This window comes from Triticum urartu, chromosome 2A (genome assembly GCF_056163025.1).
Source record: "Triticum urartu cultivar PI428250 chromosome 2A, HENAU_Tu73, whole genome shotgun sequence".
Lineage (NCBI taxonomy): Eukaryota > Viridiplantae > Streptophyta > Magnoliopsida > Poales > Poaceae > Triticum > Triticum urartu.
Window position 1 is genome coordinate 47,550,718 of NC_141874.1, and position 21,641 is coordinate 47,572,358.

Genomic DNA, 21,641 nt, shown 5'->3' on the forward strand with positions numbered 1-21,641 from the left:
AGTTCAAATGCAAGGCACATACAAGGACGGAGCCAGGAATTTGATATAGGGGGGGGGGGCGAGTTCCTAACTTGAGCTCTTACATACTAATGAGCTTTGACCCAGCCCAAAAATATTAACACCGTGTAAATGGCCAAAACTGAAACTATGTTTTCATTGATGTAAACACTAGAAGACTACCAAATTGTCCATCTTCGACTAGACAACTTCATTTTGTATTAAATTTATACGGAAAAATCGGTACGATGTACTACAAATTATTGATTCCAATCTGATTTTCATGTCCATCAATCAACGATCATTTATTTTAGACAAAATTAATTAAAATATTTGAAGTTGATGAGAGGGGTCGTACCATGGAGGCAGAGGAAGTCATGCATCTTTAGGTCCATGGTGGCTCCTTGTGATAGTGCTTCCCCTAATCCACTTTATGCTGGCTAAAACAATGATCATGCTGATAATCACCTTCAGCAGAACGAGGGTTGTTCTCTTGGATAGGTTGCACATCGTTTGCGTTTGCATCATGTTCACATGGCTGACAGCTTGAACCAATTGGCATAAAAGACTATGAATTGATTCATCTCTCTTCATCTTCATGTCTACACGAACACAATTAGAGAATCAAAAATTTCCTAATTAGTTTTCCTTGTATGTAGTTCTACGATCACATAAGTATATTATAAGACACAAACTCATCTAATCCTAAAAAATAAACTAACCCTTTTCCTCGCTTGGTTGCTGTCGGCCGGCCGGAATGTGCCTATGGATCTGCGCGACGGCGCTTGCCTGTCGCCTTCCCTTCTTGGCGGTAGATGATCTACTAGGCGGCGGCAATAGCGGTGGCGGCGGCAGCATCAGCGAGTAGGTTTTTCCGATCGCAGGAAGCCAGGAACTAGCATATTGGAAACAAGCGACCAGAGGAAACTACCGTGTACGTGCGACGTGCGTGAGCGTGGGTCCTTCTGTTTCACAGTATATTTGGGCCTTTGACTAGTCTAGCCCCCCCCCCCCCTCCCCCCTTGGAATCATTCTTGGGCACATACATGGTAAAAGATTGGCAAGAGAGAAGTCAACAAGCGGAAGAACGAAACAAGAGATAAGCTGAGGAGGCAAATAGACAAGCCATGCATGACACATCAGCATTCCAGGGAACGGAAAGCACTTCGGATCAGACGCATCAGCCAAAAAGACCATATTTCAGTCTGCCAAGAACTGGTTTTAAGAAACCAAGGAGAACAAGCATGTTCGATATATTTAGGGATGAGAGATGAGCATGCGAAATGATGTGTGGTGTCTTAACTAGCAGCACTATCTTTTACTTTGCTTTCATGCATTTATGATATGGTCGTGTCATGAACCTCTAGTTTACATACTGTTGTCTTTGGTGTGCAAACTGTTGTCTTTTGTGTCATGTATGCAAAACATGTATGATATGTTGAAGAACATGTTGTGTTCTGTTTTTTCCTGTGTATTTTGTGTCATTTCTGCTAGGCGAGTGAACTGATGTTAAATTGGTGCACAGCATGTATTCAACTACTGAACTGGAGTTAAATTGGTACAGATCACATACTGAAATGGTCTGTGTTGTCCTTCTCAGGCACGCCATTTTATTATAGTAGTCAATAAAACAAATCTGAATTATACATGGTCCAAATTCAAAGGATTGCTCAAAGCAATTGTTTTGTGTGTGTAAACTTGGACACACTGATTGTTTATGTTCTTCTGATAGATCAGCCAACTGATCAGCTGTGAATTGCCGGTTGAAACGAGTGCTGCAAAAGATCGTTTACAATTGAACTACCAGCATACAGAAGCTGCAAAAGATCGTTCATAAGCTATAAAAGTTCATCCAGAACCCGCCAGATAGAATAAAAATGCATACCATTCAGAACATCTTACATTGCATAGCATTCTGGCACAAGGTAACATCACATTGTATGACATCTCAGTTCATCAGCAGAACATAGCAAATAAACTGACAATTTCCAATGTCAAAGGATCAACTACTGAACTCCAGTGCCACAGCAAACCATCTTCTTCAGTACACATCAGAGCCGCCGGCGTCGCCGACTCGCCGAAAGCACAAAAGCCTGCTGTGGAGAGCCTCCAGCACGTCCATCCCTGGAGTGCACGAGGATCACACGCGTGGTCTCCGAGCTCCGGCGCCGTGCTTGTGTCTGTGCCTGAGGCGCACAACCTCGAGCCACCGGCGTCGTGCGTGCGTGCGGTGCACAACGTCCAGCCGCTGCTCCGAGCCGCCGGCGTCGTGCGTGCGTGCGGCGCACATCGTCCAGCCGCTGCTCCCAACCACCAGCGTTGTGCGTGCGTGCGGCCCGCAGCCTCGCCCTGCTCGACCGGCGCGGTGCGTGCGGCGCACAACCACGCCGCGACCGTGGAGAGACCCACGCTGCCACCGGCGTCGGAGAGGATTTGGGATTAAGGGTTAGGGATTTTCGGGTTGGAGGGGAAATTTGACTTTCCCGAGCAGCCACGATCTGATTTAAGCGGTCCGGCTGGACCCGCTCGCGAGGATGACGTGGCACCCGTCTCTGCGCCTAGCGTATGCTGAAACGTATGCAGGACCGTATGTATAGCATAATGGCAAGTATGAGGACCGTTTTAAAGCGATCCACAAGTCGCGGGACTGTTTTGGAGATTAATTTGCCACGGCTTCATCCCAGCACTTGGGGCACGTGATATACTTTGTGATATGCAATTCACAGACAAGGATCGTGCCACAATCATTACTATCATGTGGGATATCTGGGTGTCTCACAACAGAAGGACTCATGATCAGGAGATCATTGATCCAGCTACCTCGGTTCGGCGTATTCGTGAGGACCTGGCATTGCTGGACATTCCCCGACAGAGTTTCATACCGCTGCCGGGTCATGGTTGGCGGCCCCCTGAAGGAAACCTTGTAAAGATCAACACTCAACACTGATGTTGCAATACACCGCGATGCTAGCAATGCCGACATGGGGGGAGTAGCCCGCGCTTCCTCGACATTCCTGGGCGCATGGTGCAAACCCCATCTTGGGGTCACGGATCCTTTCATTGCTGAAGTGCTCTCCTTACACGCAGGCGTCATCTTCGCGAAGCTTCGAGGCTACACGCACGTGCGACTGGAATCCGACTGTCTGGCAAGTATGAGGACCGTTTTGGAGCGATCCACAAGTCACGGGACTGTTTTGGAGCAGGCCGACGAGTTCCAGGACCGTGCGTGTAATTTACTCCCAATAGGACGTATGGGTATTCAAGTTACATGAAAAAGTGATGTGAATAACCATTTAAAGTCCCTCTTGCTTTTGCAATGTTGAGAGTTACAGCAAAACAGTGCGGTCTCAAGAACATTACGGTGAGCCAACAGTCAGATAAACCAGAAGTCAAGGCGGTTGGGCACAATCGGTTTTATAATAACGTGGTTTATTCATCGATTAACTACGAATGTCCGATCCTTACAGCAGACACTATCACCCTTGAGTTGATCGAGAACATGGGCTGGGCATTCGAACAAAAAGGCAGCGCGCAACAGTCCGTGAAAGTGAAACCAGAGGAGATGAGCAGAGAAGAAGGCTTACATGAGAAAGGCAAGCACAGCTATGGTTCCTGCCAGCCATGCCTTGAAATTGCAGTAGCACTCTAGGGCAATTCATTGCTCTGCGTAAATCACCGCCAACCAATCACATCATATATACATGCAGCTAAACCCAGACAAATTAAAGAAAACAGCCGTCGGTTTTGGCAGCAACAGGTCAAGTCCGCAGCATGTGTGTGTGCAGCAACTAAGCCTAGTAACATGCATATAACGAGTGAATCTATCTATGCACAGTAGAGACACCCGGATGTACTGTGCGGGTTCATAAGATACGACGCCGACATTGATATGCCATTCTCTGCAAATACTGGCACGAGGCCAGGTCTCATCATTAACCATCCTTTTCCTTCAATATGAACTGAAACACTTCAAAATTGTTATTGTGTATAACATGACTGAATTAATTGAAACATACGTGCAATTAACTAGTTTAGACTGTAAAGTATGGAATACAATTCCTGCAATCAAATAATACGAACTTGGCGCAGGTAGCTATCAAGGTCCTGTCGAACAGTAGGTATGTCGCTCCTCCATGCAAAGCTAAGTTGAGCTTCTGACGAAGCTTTGCCACCTTTCAGTATTAAACTTTTCATGGTGTTGATACGCTCATCCCTCAATTTACTACCGTGCAATATTTGCATGGCCCTCAGAGCTTTTGCTCCAGCCATAAGGAAACTTGCAAATTGCACCTCCCCTATAGTTCCATAATACCCATGAAGTTCCACATATTTGAGATGCTCGTTTAGGCAGATAATTGTATCAGCTGCTGGTTGCCACTGTCCAAACGCATGTTTATCCGTCCATTCAAAGGCGAGGCACTGTGACCATTAAGACAAATGATCAATTAAGCTATTCTAAAATCTAATAAAAAATGAGGTAAAAATTTATATGCTACAATGAACCAACTAACAGTAATAAGTAGAAAACATTCATATTCTAGATGCCAGTTTAACTTAGGTAACCGGCTAAAAATTTGGAACGGCATGACATTACAGCTGTAAAGCCTTAGAACCATATATTTTTTGTCCTATAAACAAGGTAACTCCAAAATCAACAATTACCCAGCCAAAAATCAGTCAGTGGAACAACCCTTGTAACAGATTTTCAGTTCGCACTAAAGCACTCTTTAATTTACTCCCTCCTTCCCAAAACAATAGGAGCCTAAGCTTTTCCAGAAAATCCCAAGATGTAAGGCGTGTTACTACCTCCATCCGGGTTTATTAGCTAGGCCCCCTTGTATTTTGGTTCGAACTTTGACCATCAACAAAACTAACAAAATAAAAATTATATATGATACAAAAAGCATATTGTTGGTTTTGTATTTGCTAGCTCTTAGCCCGCACTAGTTTCTCTCTTACGACTAGTCGGAAATGATCACTAATCATGGGTTCCAGTTAGAACTAGCGCTTGGTGCGCTAGATGGACCTGGCCATCTACTGTTTTCATGGATCAGTCAACCACGTCTGGTAGGATATCATGGAGGGATCGTTAATAACCATGCGCCTGAGTAACAACCAGCCATGCTCTAATTTCCGTGCCAAAATCTTACACGCCTTAGATAATGGGAAAGGAGTAATATTTCAAGAAAATAGCACATTTGTGGCGAACAATCCTGGTAAAAAAACAATTTGTAATCTTAACTCTCTAACTAATAATAAAGCGGCTATTGCTTCTGGCGGTACGTCATCGAAATTGACCCAAAAGTTGCAATATATTACCCACCAATGTCACTTATAAGTGATAAAAAATGTTTCACACAGGAAATCCCTGCATGGGCCGGTCCATGTCTGAGCAGCCTGTTATTTAATTTTTTTTGTCGTTTTCCTTTTTCGCCTTTCTTCTTTCTACTTTAAATAATTTCGGACTTAAAAAAGTTCCAAAAATTAAAAGAAATGTGAATTTAGGATAAATGTTTTGTCAATTCAGAAGATGTTTGGGAATTTTTTTAAAAATTGCATATTCAAAAAAATGTTCGCCATTTTGGAAAAAAATGTTCATGATTTTTTTTAAGTTCACGTATTAAAAAATATTAATGAAATTGAACAAAATTTTGAATTTCAAAAAATGTTCGCGAATTGAAAAATATCCTAAAAATTAACAAACTGTTCATGACTTGCAAAATAGTTTATTGATTCAAAAAATGTTCGATAAATCAAAAAAATGTTTGTGAATTACAAAAATTGTTCCACTAACTTCCAAAATAATGTTCATTGATTCTAGAAATGTTCGCCCCTTCAAGAAAAATGTTCATAATTTTTTTCTATTTTTCAAATAGTATAAAATGTTCATGAATTCAAAAAATGTTCATGATTTTAGAAAATGTTCACAATCTGTAAAAATGTTCAAGAATTGGAACAATTCTCACAATTTCAGATATGTTCACGAGTTTAAAAAAATGTTCAGGATTTTCAAAATTGTTCGCAATTTCGCAAAAATGAGAGTGATAGTGTATCTCAGTGATGTAGCGAAATGTGGTCATGGCCATTGAAGATTATAACTTTTTTTCTCCCATCGCAAAGCACGCTAAGAAAATACGAATTTGTAAAAAAATAAACGGTTATGTTTGTCCGTTTATGGTCATAGCAAAACTGATAAGGTTAAGTAGTTTCAACAGACCACTTGTGCACTGAATTTTCTTTCCAAAAATATCAGAAAAATGGATTTTAAAAAAAGAAAGGAAGTGAACACAGGAATGTAATGTGTGTGAAAGATAAAGGAAGGAAAAATCCTATCGCGAGCTTGTGCACCATGCATATTAAGTTTACCTAGCATTTTTAAGACATATTTGAGCTAAACTCTGATGCCGTACTTGCCAACTAATATTAGTAAGGGGCCCCTCTAAAACTTGCCTACAGCAATCAAATGATCAGATCTACAGTTAGTTCTCCAAACTTAGAATGAAAACAAAATATCTAGTGGTGATTTCAGTAAACCTAGATACCGATTATGGAGCAGTATACTTTGCCCAGATAGAAAATAGATTTTCGAGACAAACATGCAAATAAATGAAAACAAAATGTCTAGTGGTGATTTAAGGAAAACTTAATATGTTGGTAAATACACAGAGAGAATTTGGCAAATGATTTAAGCCAGGCTCTTTTAGTCTAGAAAAATAGACGCCGAAACTTGAGAAGGGCATTGCATACCCAAATCTGAAGAACTTGCAAACAGGGGAACAAGCTTAACATGTTGGTAGCCTTCCTCAGTTCTTCACCATCACTAAATTTCATGTTGAGGATCAGTGTTGTAATGATGGATACTGACATCTGCATAAAAAAAAGAACACTTGCATGAATTTTATATACACATGGAACCCCACAAATCAAAGCTAAGCATGTAGGTATCTATACCTTAGGCGTAATCACAAAGTTGGGCGAGTGCAGCATTGGAAGTGTGAGAGCAACCTTCCGGACCTTAGGAGGAAGGGCATCTTTTACAAAGATGTCGGGACATAGCCGCCATATGTCCGCATATAAGAGCACAATGCTTTCAAGATTAGGTGTTCCGCTGAAAGAGACCTTTTCAAGTGGGACGTGTGGCCTGATGTACACCTCGACGAGATTACGTGAGCAAGGGACGAGGCGGCGAAGGTTATGGACTCTGAAGAGCTGTAGCTTCCGCAGGGCTAGACAGCCGGCGATCATAGAGTGCAACGATGTCTCGGGAATCACCACATTGGACAAGTGTAGATAATGCAGGCTATGCAAAGGCAGGGTTACTCCAAGTTGAGGGTCAAGGCAACAGCAATGCAATTCCAAATGTCGGAGAACATTAGCACTGAACCTTAGGAGGTCGCGAGGGAGCGGCGGGTGCGCGGCATGCGGCACGAACTTGAGCACGAGGATGTCGTTGATGCGCTGGTTGGATAGGATTTGCAGCCAGCTGGAGGTCGCCTTGTGCGCGGAGATGGTGGCGTGGAAGCGGTGGATAGGCCCATCGCTGTGGGAGGAAAGGATGCGCAAGATTGACTGGCCGTCAGAGCCAAGATTCCTATTGCTGCCGTCAAGGTCTAGGTCGAGCGGCACCGACTGATGAAGCTATGTACCTGGGGTAGAAGCACGGGCCCGTTCCAAAGAGTCCTACCCAAGGACATTCCTAAAAAAGATCACCCATCAATCGACTTGAAGGTACTTCACTTGACGGGTTTAAGACACTCGACCAAGAAGCTACCACTCGACCAAGAAGCTATCACTCGACCATGAAGCTATTCATTCGACTGCCAGGAGATCTACAGTCACTCCGTAGGCAAACGGTCAGCTGTTAAGTAGTCTTCATGGTCATTATAGCACTTTATTAGAAGCGTTACCAGTAACGCCCCATCTTAAATGTACTTTAAAACCCTGCATTACTGAGGGCAGGAGGGGGTCGGCGAACTCTATATAAGCCACCCCCCTCCTCAATAGGAAAGGTTCGTACCCCTGTAATCCATACACGCATAATCCAGTCGACCGCCTCCGGGCTCCGAGACGTAGGGCTATTACTTCCTCCGAGAAGGGTCTGAACTCGTAAACCTCGCGTGTAACAACTTCCCAATAGGTAGGATCTAGCCTCTCCATACTCACCCCCCTACATCACTGTCAGAGTTAGAACCACGACAGTTGGCGCCCACCGTGGGGCCGGAATCTTAGCGCTTAGTTGGAGAAGTTGTGATCTTTCCCGATCCTTTTGATCATGTTTTCTTGCGGAGTTTTGGTGGAGGACCGCGAGATCCGTCTCGGCGCGCTCACCTTCATCATCGACGACTCCGCCTGGCTTCAGGAGGCACCACTCGACATCGACGCGCTCCCCGTCCGCGATGCGACGCATTTCCGCACATGCGTTCGTGGCGTCCTCCTGCGGCAACCGTCGACCCAATATGGGTCGGCCCCCGTATCGTCTCCCCGCCCTGTCTCCCACCAGCGCAAGCGCTCCGGTCGGTCAAGACTTCAGAGGTGGGTGAGGCACGCCGTGGCCCGCCAATCGGCAGCCCCACAAGTCGCGACAATCGAGCCCGTCGAATCCCTCCACGGCCTGTTCGACCTGTCGACTGGCTCCGCGGAGACCGCATCCGAGTGCGACAGCAGCGATCCAGCGGCTGAGGTCCTGGCGGTCGATGGAACACGCAGTCCCCCCGGTTTCCCTCGCACTGATGGAGGCGCGGGTGAGGGCGATCCGTCGCATCCCCACGACGAGTATCTCCCCGAACCTCTCACGTCATTGCAGCGAGAGGAGCTTCGCCGCCGGAACATGGACGCGCTCCGCACTCCTATCGTCGGAGAGACCCCCAAGGCCCAGGCCTTAGAGGACGCGCGTTTGGCCAACTTGGCCGAGCGCACTCGACTGGAGAATCTTCAGCGAGCACTCGACGAGCAAGCGCGTCAGCGGGCTCCCGAGTCTAGTCGACGCCAGCTCTTCCCGCCGACGCAGGTATACCGAACCCCAGTTCAGAATTTAGCCGCTGCGGCCCGTATAGCAGAATCAATTCAGCCCTCCCAGTCGGAGGCGGGCAGGGGCTTGTTGCAGATCAGAGCGCTGCTCCGGGCGGCGGGAAACCAGAATTCTGCTGTCTCTCAGTCGCAGAACAGGATCCACAGTCGATCCGTTGCGACGGATACAGTCGAGTCGGCTCACAGCCCAAGATCGCCCCCGAGGCGTGAGGGACGTGGCGACCAGCATGATCAGTACAGGAGGAATGAGCAGTACGATCGCCGGTTCGACCGTGATGATCGACGTCGAGTGCCAACCCCTCCCCCGAGGAGTGGGTCATATGCGCCTCGACGGCAAGATGATAGACACCCTCATAGTGTTGGGCAGAGGATTCCAGTCGACCCCAGGGACCCAGGCTTTGATGCGAGATCCATCCTCGTTCAAGGTTTGGTTGACAGGAACAGAGCTCATCGAGAAGGCCACAACAGAGATGCGCCTGCCAGCAGCAGAGTACGCGCTTCAGAGCCAGAGTGCTTCAGTCGAGCCATCAGAGCCGCAGTGATACCTCCCAATTTCAGGTTGGCGACTGGAATCGACAAGTTCACCGGTGAATCTAAGCCTGACACCTGGCTCGAAGATTACCGGGTGGCTGTACAGATTGGCGGTGGCAATGACGAGGTGGCCATGAAGCATTTGCCTCTCATGTTAGAGGGCTCGGCCAGAGCATGGCTAAATCAGTTGGCACCTAGCAGCATTTACACTTGGGAGGACCTCTCCCGAGTGTTTATCACAACCTTTGAAGGAACATGCAAGCGACCTGCAGGCCTAACAGAGTTACGGTCTTGTGTGTAGAAGCCGAATGAAACTCTGAGGGAATACATCCAGAGGTGGATCACGCTGCATCACTCGGTTGAGAACGTGCCGGACCATCAAGCAGTTTGTGCCTTCAAGGAAGGTGTTAAATACAGAGAGTTGAATCTGAAGTTCAGTCGAACTGGAGAGATGTCTCTGAATCGGATGATGGAGATTGCCACCAAGTATGCTAACGGAGAAGACGAAGATCGACTCCGGAGTGGCAAGCAGAAAGCAGTCGCCCAGGAAACTGGAGGCAATTCCAGTCGGAAGCAGAAGCGGAAGGCCGAGCCAGCCGCTCCTGGGGAGGCCCTGGCCGTAGCCCAGGGAAACTTCAAGGGAAAACCCAAGGGCACCTGGAAGCCCAAAAAAGTCAAGGATCAAGACGGAAATGATGTTTTGGATCTGCCATGTCACATCCACACCAAGAAGGATGAAGAGGGTAATTTTATTTACCCAAAGCATACCACTCGACAGTGCCGACTCCTGATCCAGCAGTTCCAAGGAAAGCAGTCCAGGGATAAGGAAAAAGAGTCGGACAGGGTCGAGGACAAGGAAGACAGCGACGATGGATACCCCCAAGTCAATTCCACCCTGATGATTTTTGCCGATGTCGAGAGCAAAAGTCGACTGAAAGTCATTAACCGAGAGGTGAACCTGGTTGCCCCGGCAACACCCAGTTACCTGAAGTGGTCTCAGATTGCCATCACATTCGACCAGTCTGATCACCCAACGCACATTGCCACCCCTGGGAGGCAAGCTTTGGTGGTCGACCCAATTGTTGAAGGCACTCGACTGACTAAAGTCCTGATGGATGGCGGCAGTGGCCTGAACATACTATATGCTGAAACATTTAAAGGAATGGGCATTCCGATGTCCAGACTCAGCACCAGTAACATGAGTTTCCATGGAGTAATTCCTGGGAAGAAAGCCCAATCACTCGGCCAGATCGCTCTTGATGTGGTTTTCGGTGATTCAAAGAATTACCGCAAGGAAAAGTTGACATTCGAGGTCGTGGACTTCCAAAGTGCTTATCACACCATTTTGGGCAGGCCAGCTTACGCACGCTTCATGGCCCGGCCATGTTACGTGTACCTCAAACTGAAGATGCCTGGCCCCAAAGGTGTGATCACTGTCACAGGCAATCGGAAGAAGGCGGAAAAGTGCTTTCAGAAAGGCTCAAAGATTGCAGATGCTTAGATGGCAGTGGTCGAGCTGCAAGAGTACCAAAAGACTGCCGACCCAAGCGAGTTGCTACGAGCCAAGAAGCCTGCTTCAGAATCAGCTTTTCAGTCGTCCGGTGAAACAAAAACAGTCGACATTCACCCGACCGACCCCGACGCTGCCCCGACTCACATCTCAACGACGCTTGACTCCAAATAGGAAGAAACGCTCATCCAGCTCCTCCGTGAGAACTGGGACATCTTCGCATGGAAACCCTCCGACATGCCTGGAGTTCCCAGGGGGCTGGCTGAGCACCGTCTACGAGTCGACCCAAAATTCAAGCCTGTGAAGGAACATCTTCGACGGTCCGCCGTCCAGAAGAAGCAAGCCATTGGCGAGGAGGTGGCTCGGCTCTTAGCAGCAGGGTTCATCCGAGAAATTTACCACTCCGAGTGGCTCGCCAATGTCGTCATGGTCCCCAAGAAGGACAAGTCACTTCGCATGTGCATTGATTTCAAACATATCAATCGGGCCTGCCCGAAAGATCATTTTCCTCTCCCTCGCATCGACCAAATAGTCGACTCGACTGCGGGGTGCGAGAGATTGTCTTTTCTAGATGCTTATTCCGGGTACCATCAGATCCGTCTGTATGGACCCGACGAAATCAAAACAGCTTTCATCACCCCATTCGGATGCTTCTGTTATGTCACCATGCCGTTCGGCCTCAAGAACGCCGGAGCCACGTTCATGAGAGTGATTCAGAAGTGTTTACTCACTCAAATCAGTCGGAATGTGGAGGCATACATGGATGATATTGTGGTCAAGTCACGGAAAGGTTCCGACCTGCGAGCTGACCTTGCCGAAACTTTTGCCAACCTCAGGAGGTATGATATCAAGCTCAATCCATCAAAGTGCACATTCGGAGTTCCAGGCGGAAAGTTACTCGGTTTTCTCGTTTCCGAACGAGGGATCGACGCCAATCCTGAGAAAATTGGCACCATACTCCGGATGAAGCGTCCTGTACGCGTGCACGATGTCCAAAAGCTTACAGGCTGCTTGGCCGCTTTAAGTCGATCCATTTCTCGTCTCGGTGAAAAGGCGTTGCCTCTCTACCGACTGATGAAGAAGTCTGACAAGTTCGAGTGGACTCCAGAAGCTGACGCAGCGTTTGCAGAACTCAAAGCTCTGCTCTCCACCCAGCCGGTGCTTGCTGCCCCAATCAGCAAAGAGTCTCTGCTGCTGTACATTGCGGCCACGGGACAAGTTGTCAGTACAGTACTCACGGTCGAGCGGGAAGAAGAAGGAAAGGCCTTCAGAGTTCAGCGCCCAGTCTATTATCTGTCTGAAGTTTTGACCCCTTCAAAACAAAGATACCCTCACTACCAGAAACTTGTATATGGGATTTACATGACCACGAAGAAGGTTGCACACTACTTCTCTGACCATTCCATTACAGTCGTCAGCGACGCCCCACTGTCAGAGATTCTGCATAACAGAGATGCAACTGGTCGAGTGGCCAAGTGGGCGATTGAACTCCTTCCCTTAGATATCAAGTTTGAAGCAAAGAAGGCTATCAAGTCCCAAGCAATCGCAGATTTCATCGCCGAGTGGATTGAACAGCAACTTCCGACTCAAGTTCACTCGGAGCACTGGACCATGTTTTTCGACGGATCTAAGATGCTGAATGGTTCCGGTGCTGGGGTAGTTCTAGTCTCCCCCCGAGGAGATAAGCTCAGATATGTTCTCCAGATTCACTTCGATTCCTCCAACAATGAAGCAGAGTATGAAGCACTTTTGTATGGGTTGCGCATGGCCATTTCACTCGGCGTCCGTCGCCTCATGGTCTATGGCGACTCAGATTTGGTGGTTAATCAGGTGATGAAGGAGTGGGACGTCAGAAGTCCAGCTATGACTGGTTATTGCAATGCAGTGAGAAAGCTAGAAAAGAAATTCGAGGGGTTAGAGCTTCATCACATCCCCCGACTGAAAAACCAAGCAGCTGATGACCTGGCAAAGATAGGCTCCAAGCGAGAAGCCATTCCCAGCAATGTGTTTTTGGAGCACATCCGCTCGCCGTTAGTCCAGGAAGATCCTTTCACAGAAGAAGCCTCACAACCAAAAAGTGCCACAGATCCGACTGAAGTCGAAGTTCCTGCTATGGTCGACCTAATCATGGAAGTCTTGGCAATAACTCCCGACTGGACGATACCGTACATCGCGTATATCCTAAGGAAAGAGCTCCCAGAAGACGAGGAAGAGACTCGACAGATCGTCCGCCGATCTAAGGCCTTGACAGTCATAAAGGGGCAATTGTATAGAGAAAGCGCGACTGGAATCGGTCAGAATGCATAACACCAGAAGAAGGTCGGATAATCCTTGATGATATCCACTCAAGAACCTGTGGCCACCATGCGTCCTCTCGGACCATTGTGGCTAAAGCATACCGCGCGGGATTCCTCTGGCCTAGAGCAAATGAGATGGCAAAAGAGATAGTCGACAAGTGCGGAGGCTGCCAGTTCTACTCCAACATGTCACACAAGCCTGCATCAGCCCTGAAGACCATTCCTCTCGTCTGGCCATTTGCTGTCTGGGGACTGGACATGGTTGGTCCACTGAGAACAGGCAGGAGCGGGTTCACGCATGTGCTTGTGGCAGTCGACAAGTTCACCAAATGGATCAAAGCCAAGCCTATCAAGAACCTCGATGCTGGCACTGCTATCAGTTTCGTCAAAGGACTAACATTCAGATATGGAGTCCCTCATAGCATCATCACCGACAATGGGTCAAACTTCGATTCAGACCAGTTCACAGCTTTTTGCGCCTCTCAAGGCACACGAGTCGACTACGCGTCGGTCGCGCATCCTCAGTCGAATGGGCAAGCTGAAAGAGCAAATGGTCTGATTCTTAAAGGACTGAAACCTCGGCTGATGCGTGATCTCAAGCACGCGGCAGGTGCTTGGGTTGACGAGCTTCCGTCAGTTCTGTGGGGATTGAGGACCACCCCTAACCGGTCAACTGGAAGAACTCCATTCTTTCTGGTTTATGGAGCCGAAGCGGTTCTGCCGAGTGATCTTCTTCACAACGCGCCCCGAGTCGAGCTTTACACCGAAGATGAAGCAGAACAGGCCCGGCAAGACGCAGTCGACCTCCTCGAAGAAGAGAGGGAGATGGCCATGATCAGATCGACCATTTATCAGCAAGACTTGCGTCGATTCCACGCCCGGAATGTGAAGAGTCGAGCCTTCCAAGAAGGAGATTTGGTCCTCCGAGTGGATCAACAGAAACCACACAAGCTTGCTCCCACTTGGGAAGGTCCCTTCATCATCATCAGAGTCCTCCACAATGGAGCGTATCACCTCTTCAATGTTGATCGCCAGATCGACGAGCCTCGAGCTTGGAATGCGGAACTACTCTGCCCCTTTTACACTTGAGCTCAACCTTGGACGAGATGTAATAAGAAAAATTCCTACAGTTCGTTTTTATCAAAGGCAAGAGTGTTCCATTAATTGTTGTCACTTTTGTTTACATACGAAATCCCCCAGTGGGTGACTTAGCTGCGAATCCGTCTCGCCTAAGTTTGAAAAATCCTACCGAGTGGAGAGCGATCCTCCCACTCGGGGGCTTAGCTGCAGTCCAGCACTCGCCTAAGTTCTCTCATTTAGAGACTTAGCTGCAGTCCGGCACTCGCCTAAGTTTGAAAAAATCCTACCGAGTGGAGAGCGATCCTCCCACTCGGGGGCTTAGCTGCAATCCAGCACTCGCCTAAGTTCTCTCATTTAGAGACTTAGCTGCAGTCCGGCGCTCGCCTAAGTTTGAAAAAATCCTACCGAGTGGAGAGCAAACCTCCCACTCGGGGGCTTAGCTGCAGTCCAGTACTCGCCTAAGCTCTCCTACAAAGAGACTTAGCTGCGGTCAGCACTCGCCTAAGTTTGAAAAATCCTACCGAGTGGAGAGCAAACCTCCCACTCGGGGGCTTAGCTGCAGTCCAGCACTCGCCTAAGGTCTCCTACGAAGAGACTTAGCTGCGGTCAGCACTCGCCTAAGTTTGAAAAATTCTACCGAGTGGAGAGCAAACCTCCCACTCGGAGGCTTAGCTGCAGTCCAGTACTCGCCTAAGCTCTCCTACGAAGAGACTTAGCTGCGGTCAGCACTCGCCTAAGTTTGAAAAATCCTACCGAGTGGAGAGCAAACCTCCCACTCGGGGGCTTAGCTGCAGTCCAGCACTCGCCTAAGGTCTCCTACGAAGAGACTTAGCTGCGGTCAGCACTCGCCTAAGTTTGAAAAATCCTACCGAGTGGAGAGCAAACCTCCCACTCGGAGGCTTAGCTGCAGTCCAGTACTCGCCTAAGCTCTCCTACGAAGAGACTTAGCTGCGGTCAGCACTCGCCTAAGTTTGAAAAATCCTACCAAGTGGAGAGCAAACCCCCCACTCGGGGGCTTAGCTGCAGTCCAACACTCGCATAAGTTCTACGAAGAGACTTAGCTGCAGTCAGCACTCGCCTAAGTTTGAAAAATCCTACCGAGTGGAGAGCAATCCTCCCACTCAGGAGCTTAGCTGCAGTCCAGCGCTCGCCTAAGTATGAAACGCTTCTCATTTCCCAAGGACGACGAGAGGCAGGTCGACCGCCACCTTCTCCTTTGGAGCTGCACCACAGACACAAAGTTATTTCGAGTGTAGATCAAATCCCACTCGACGGGTCATCCACAAAGAGATTCAACGACAAATCAAGTTCAAATAAAGCCTAAAATATCCGAGAGACCTCAGATCGAAGTACTCGAGCCCACAGCTCGGCAGAGTTTAACTGTTACACTTCCACTCGGCATTCCGAGGCAAATTTAAGGCAGAGTTTAACGGATTACAAAATACACTCGGCATCCCGAGGCAAGTTTTTTCATTCCTCAGGAGGAGGAGGCCTGGCAGGGGCGACAAACTCATCCAAGTCGATCCCATCTGCGATGCGGGTAGCAGCAGCAATAAATGTCTCCATGAAGTCCTGGAAGTTGTGCTTCCTCGTGTTGGCAACTTGGATGGCGGCCAGCTTCTCCTCCCGCACCTCCTTGCAATGGACGCGGACCAGAGACAGAGCCACGTCGGCACCACACCGAGTTGAAGACTTCTTCCACTCTTGCACTCGGTCAGGGATTCCGTTGAGTCGAGTCATCAGAGACTCGAGATCGTTCTGGAGCGTGGACTCTGGCCAAAGCGTCGGGTCGATCCGCGTCATGGAGACCTTCAGTCGATCCAAGTAATCCACGACGCCGTCAACGCGGGATTCCAGTCGGAGCAGGTTCATGGCAGCTTCATCTTGCACCGGAGAGTTGATTGGATCCAAACCTGTTTCGATCCGCCCGGTCTCCTCTTCGAAGTTCTGGCAAAGTTCTGCATGCATGACCCAAGGATAAGTCAAATTTCATAAAACTGAGTCGACACAAAAAGAACCAGTCGGAACTGATTGTGCACCTTCGAGCTTGATGTACAGCTTCTTGGCAAAGCTCCTCAAGTAGCTCTCCAGGTCGTCTCTCCTGTGAGCGATGCTTTCCATCTTCTCGCTCAGGGTGAGGTGCTCCTTCTTCCAACGCGAACACTCCCTGTTGGCTTCCTTCAGAGCGGTCTTCAACTTGGTGTTCTCCCCTTCTAATTGGTCGACCGAAGCCAGCTTCTGCGCGGCCAGAGCGGTCTTGTCATCAGCCTCCTTACGGGCAGCAGCCAAGTCCTGATCCTTCTTCGCCAGAGCTTCTTTCAGTTTTTCTGCAAAAATGATGATTGAGTCGGAGAAAGCGAAGAGATACTCAAGCCTGAAAACTAACCAGTCGACAAAGGCGTCTTACCTGCGGCGCCGTCTCTGACCTTCTGCAGCTCCGTCCTGGCCAGCTCCAGATCGAGGTTCATTTGAATTTGCTGCTTCTCCAGGTCAGCCAAGCGGGTTCCAAGATCACAAGACTTCTGAAGTCGAAGGGGAGGAGTTGCAATCTCAGTAAAAAAAGAAGAAGAGCAACAAAGACAATAAATACTAAGACTACGGTCGACTGCCAGCAGTCCACCATAGTCTCGGGGACTACACCCAGTGGGTGCACTTAGCGTGCCCCCACCGGTTCCTATCCCACCCGACCGACCCCTGAAGTCGAGTCAAAGGACACCCGACCGACCCCTGAAGTCGAGTCAAAGACAAGTTGCTTCCGAGCAGCTGAGAGACAATAAGCCTACACCCAGTAAAAAAAAGAGAGAAAGACGTCGACTGCCCGCAGTCGACTTCCATTCGACATGGCCCGATCAGACAGAGCGAAGAAACTCAACTATGACTCAATTTAAAGACTACAGCCGACCGCCAGCAGTCGACCGTAGTCTCGGGGACTACACCCAGTGGGTGCACTTAGCGTGCCCCCACTCGTCAAAAAAACCCAATGGGTGTACAAACGTAAAGATCTTCGGAAAAGAGATTCTTCAAAGAACATACCAAAACAGACCAAGTGTTGAAGTCGACTGACCTGGACATTGCTCTGAAGAGCCGAGCTTGCGTCGTAAGCCGCCTGGCAAGCCTCCTGAGCCACTTTTACCTGCTCCATCATGACTCCAGCCTGGCATACAGCCTCCTTCGCAGCAGCCGCTTGGTCCTCAGGGACGGGGTACGCAGCAAAAAGCGAAGACGGATCTGCAGTCGACGCTGAAGGCTGCACACTCATCAAAGGAACAGCGAAATTCACGGAAGCCCGAGTGGGTTCGCCATCATCCCGAACTGCAGCCTCAGGCGCGGGAGTGGATTGCGGAGCCTTGCCAGCCAACACCTTCTTCTTCCTCTTCACCCTCAGTGGTGTGTTGTCGTCGTCGTCCGGGAGGTCGATAACATGAGGAGGAGCTGCAAGGAAAACATTCAATCGACCAACGCTTCAGTCGACTCGTAAGCAGGACGGCAGTGATCGTACCAGGGTTGGAGGTGACAGCGTCCTCCATCTCTTGGTCGTCGTTCCTGGCGGAGACCTCAGAAGTTGCACCACTGCAAATCTCGAAAGTTAGTTAGTTGGCCCAGTGAATCGACCAAGGATCCGTCCACAGTCGACAAAGGAAAGCAAGTGTTGTTGTTACCCCGAAATGGTGGGAACAGCTATCTTCATTTTGGGCAAGGCCTTGGGCGGCTTAGATGGCGCCGTTCGTGGGTGCTTGGGAGCCTTCCCGGTCGGCGGAGGAGAAGAAGTCCGAGGGTGTTTCGACGACTGCCCAACAGGAGCGGCCGCCTTGCCATGTTCCTGCGCTGGATCATGGGCGAGCTTGGACCGTCCCTCCGGGCGGGAGGGTTCAGCCTCCTCCTCCTCCTCACTGGAGAAGATGTCGTCGCCCTCCTCTCCCTCACTGTCGGACTCCCACTCGACCTGGTCGTCCCCGCTCTCGCCTCCGCTCCCCTCACCTTCCTCGGTCGGCCCTTGTGCCCCGTTGGGCATCGAGTACATCTCAGTGGTAGCCTGGAGGACAACGGACAGGACGAAAGTCAGTCGACTTACACAAAGAAGACTAATACAGAAGGCCAGATATCCGACACGAAGACATACCTGATCCACTTCATATGAGTTGTCGAGTGGAATCACCCTTCTGGCTCCTCGGGGGTTGTCTTTGTTCCCCGTGATGCTTGACAGCCACCCCTCCAGCATCTCATCGGTGACCTCCTCCGGGTGGATCCGAGTGGTGTCGTCAAGGCCAGAATACAGCCACATCGGATGGTCTCGCGCCTGGAGCGGTTGGATGCGCCTCTGGAGAAAGACCTCTAACAGGTCCATCCCAGTCACCCCCTCACGGACAAGTTCAACCACTCGACCCGCCAATACCTTGACTTGGGCACTTTCCTCCGGCGTGACCTTCAGAGAGATAGGCTTCTCGGCTCGATCGAGTGAAAAAGGAGGAAGACCGGTCGACTGCCCAGGGGTCGCCTGGTCCTGGCAGTAGAACCAGGTCGACTGCCAGCCACGGACCGACTCCGGGAAGGTGATAGAGGGGAAACAGCTCTTCCCCCTCGTCTGGATCGCCAGACCCCCGCACAACTGGATGACTTGCGTCTTCTCGTCACTCGACTTGGCCTTCTTCACCGACTGGGAGCGGCAAGTAAAGATATGCTTGAAAAGCCCCCAATGCGGACGGCAACCCAGGAAGGCCTCGCACATGGAAATGAACGCGGCAAGGTAGACTATGGAATTGGGGGTAAAGTGATGGAGCTGCGCTCCGAAGAAATTCAAGAAGCTCCGGCAGAATGGATGGGGAGGCAGAGAAAACCCTCGGTCGATGTGGGTGGCGAGGAGCACGCACTCACCGTTGCGGGGTTGCGGCTCAATCTCCCTCCCCGGGAGACGCGCAGCCTCATGGGGAATGGCTCCTCCCTCGACCATGTCGTCGAGATCTTCCTGCCGGAGCACCGATGGCATCCAATCGCCCTGAATCCAACCCTTGGGCAGGGTGGTCCGGGAGGAAGATCCACCTCGCGAAGACTTCTTTCCTTTCCCCGCCGCCGCCGCCTTCTTCGCGCGCTCCAAAGCAATGGTCTTGCCCTTCACCATCGTCGCCGGCGAGGTCTCGCATGGGCTAACGGCGCTAGGGTACGGCCGAGGGTCGCAGGAGAGCTGGCGAAGGGAGAGAGGAAGAAAGAAAGAAGGAAGCAGAAGAGAAGCGCGCGGCTTGGAAACCCTGAGCCGGCAACTTATAAGGGGCTGCTCCCAGGCAGCCCAGTCAAATCCCGCAACAGACGCGCGCGCAGTACGTGGCGAAAAAGGCAACGCGAGGATCGAGGAGTTTCCGCTTTTTCACTTCCGATTACTGTGGCTACTCCTGTCCCGCGCGCTTCCCAAAATCCAAATCCCGTGAGATCCGCGGGCCGCAGAACCGCTTGCCAAAAACAGAGTATCCCGCTCGTACCAACACTCGGCATGTCGCAAGCAAGGATATTCACTCGACGAAGGGCCTGGAATGGATCAAGGCGACTGAAAGAGGTTGGTGACGTCGTCCGCGACAACTGGCCCTAAGCGAGGCACTCTTACAACCCCGAAGAACCGGTCGGAAAGGATCCCCAACTCTTCCCCCACTCTAACCTCGATCCATTCGGGGGCTAATGATGAAGCTATGTACCTGGGGTAGGAGCACGGGCCCGTCCCAAAGAGTCCTACCCAAGGACATCCCTAGAAGAAATCACCCATCAATCGACTTGAAGGTACTTCACTCGACGGGTTCAAGACACTCGACCAAGAAGCTACCACTCGACCAAGAAGCTACCACTCGACCATGAAGCTATTCACTCGACTGCTAGGAGATCTACAGTCACTCCGTAGGCAAACGGTCAGCTGTTAAGTAGTCTTCATGGTCATTACAGCACTTTATTAGAGGCGTTACCAGTAACGCCCCATCTTAAATGTACTTTAAAACCCTGCATTACTGAGGGCAGGAGGGGGTCGGCGAACTCTATATAAGCCACCCCCCTCCTCAGTAGGAAAGGTTCGCACCCCTGTAATCCATACACGCATAATCCAGTCGACCGCCTCCGGGCTCCGAGACGTAGGGCTATTACTTCCTCCGAGAAGGGCCTGAACTCGTAAACCTCGCGTGTAACAACTTCCCAATAGCTAGGATCTAGCCTCTCCATACTCACCCCCCTACATCACTGTCAGAGTTAGAACCACGACACCGACGGCCAGATGCGTCGCCAGCGGCGGGAGAGAACCATGGTGCAGGCTGCGTTCTTGACAGGGAGGAGGGAGACGATGTTGCCCAGCAGGCAGTCAGGGAGAAGGCTAATGCGGTCACCCTCCTCTGCCTCCATCGTCGTTGGCCCCAAAGGGGTTGGGGTGTCAGGCAGGGGGAACAAAACAGATCTAATTCTGCCTTGGATCGTTGTGGACGCGGTTCGATCTTGATGAAACGGTGAAAATCCAAGAAATCGAACAAAGGCTGACTGCCTTTTTATTACTGCTATATACAGTATAATATAGTCCGGCTACTGCTCCAATCCTGGAATACTTCGGATTAGAAACCGTATCCGCTCCGTCCACCGCTACATATCATTCTTGGAAGTGATAGCTCATACCAATTAAAAGACACGGATCCAACTCCAGGGAGGGCATCCGCAGCAGCAGCCACCTCAACGCCTCCGCTACTCCGCCAATGCAATCACTGGAACACCAGATCCGCCGCCTCCGTCGTCGGAGACGCGGCTTCGGCTTCGGCTTCGGCTTCAGGTCAGAAGCCGCCGCCGATACGTCTCCGTGTAGATCTAAAGACAGAGTGTGGGTTGGGGGATGCGACCTCGAAAAGGCCGGCCAAGTGAAGGTGGTGACGAAAGGGGCGCAGAGGTGGGGGAGCGGCGGAGGAGTCGGGTTAGATCTCCTTGCCTTAGAGCATCTCCAACAGCCGCGATATGCGTCGCGCGCAAAAAACATGTTTGCCGCGCGCGCTTCGGCTGGTTTGGCACGCCCGCCTGTGCTGGCTCCAGCAGCCGCGCTATAATGCAGCGCGCGCGCGCCGCTCCAGCAGAGCGCAAAAATACAGCGCGCGCGCCGCACAAACCACATATACATAGCAAAAATGATCAAACAAACAAAATAAATCAACAATAAATAGTTCAATTTCGTTATCATTACAACTCAAACAAAT

At 50.0% G+C, this 21,641-nt stretch overlaps 1 protein-coding gene across 1 annotated transcript; it reads right to left on the reverse strand.

The window, feature by feature from the left end:
- Positions 1-4,062: 4,062 nt before the first annotated feature.
- On the reverse strand, positions 4,063-20,811 carry LOC147983558 (putative F-box/FBD/LRR-repeat protein At4g13965). Its single transcript, XM_087539535.1, has 4 exons — positions 20,677-20,811; positions 6,949-7,626; positions 6,745-6,864; positions 4,063-4,416 (listed from the first exon to the last, which is right to left on the reverse strand). The coding sequence occupies exons 1-4, from the start codon at positions 20,809-20,811 to the stop codon at positions 4,063-4,065; spliced, it is 1,287 nt and encodes a 428-aa protein (XP_087395661.1).
- Positions 20,812-21,641: the final 830 nt, after the last annotated feature.

Bases quoted from the DNA above. Each gene is read 5' to 3' on its own strand.
- LOC147983558 (XM_087539535.1), bottom strand. From the start codon at position 20,811: ATGGAGGCAGAGGAGGGTGACCGCATTAGCCTTCTCCCTGACTGCCTG. The intron at 6,865-6,948 runs GTATAGATACCT...TTTTTTATGCAG, and splicing joins ACTTTGTGATTACGCCTAAG to ATGTCAGTATCCATCATTAC. The intron at 4,417-6,744 runs GTATGCAATGCC...TAATGGTCACAG, and splicing joins TGCAAGTTCTTCAGATTTGG to TGCCTCGCCTTTGAATGGAC.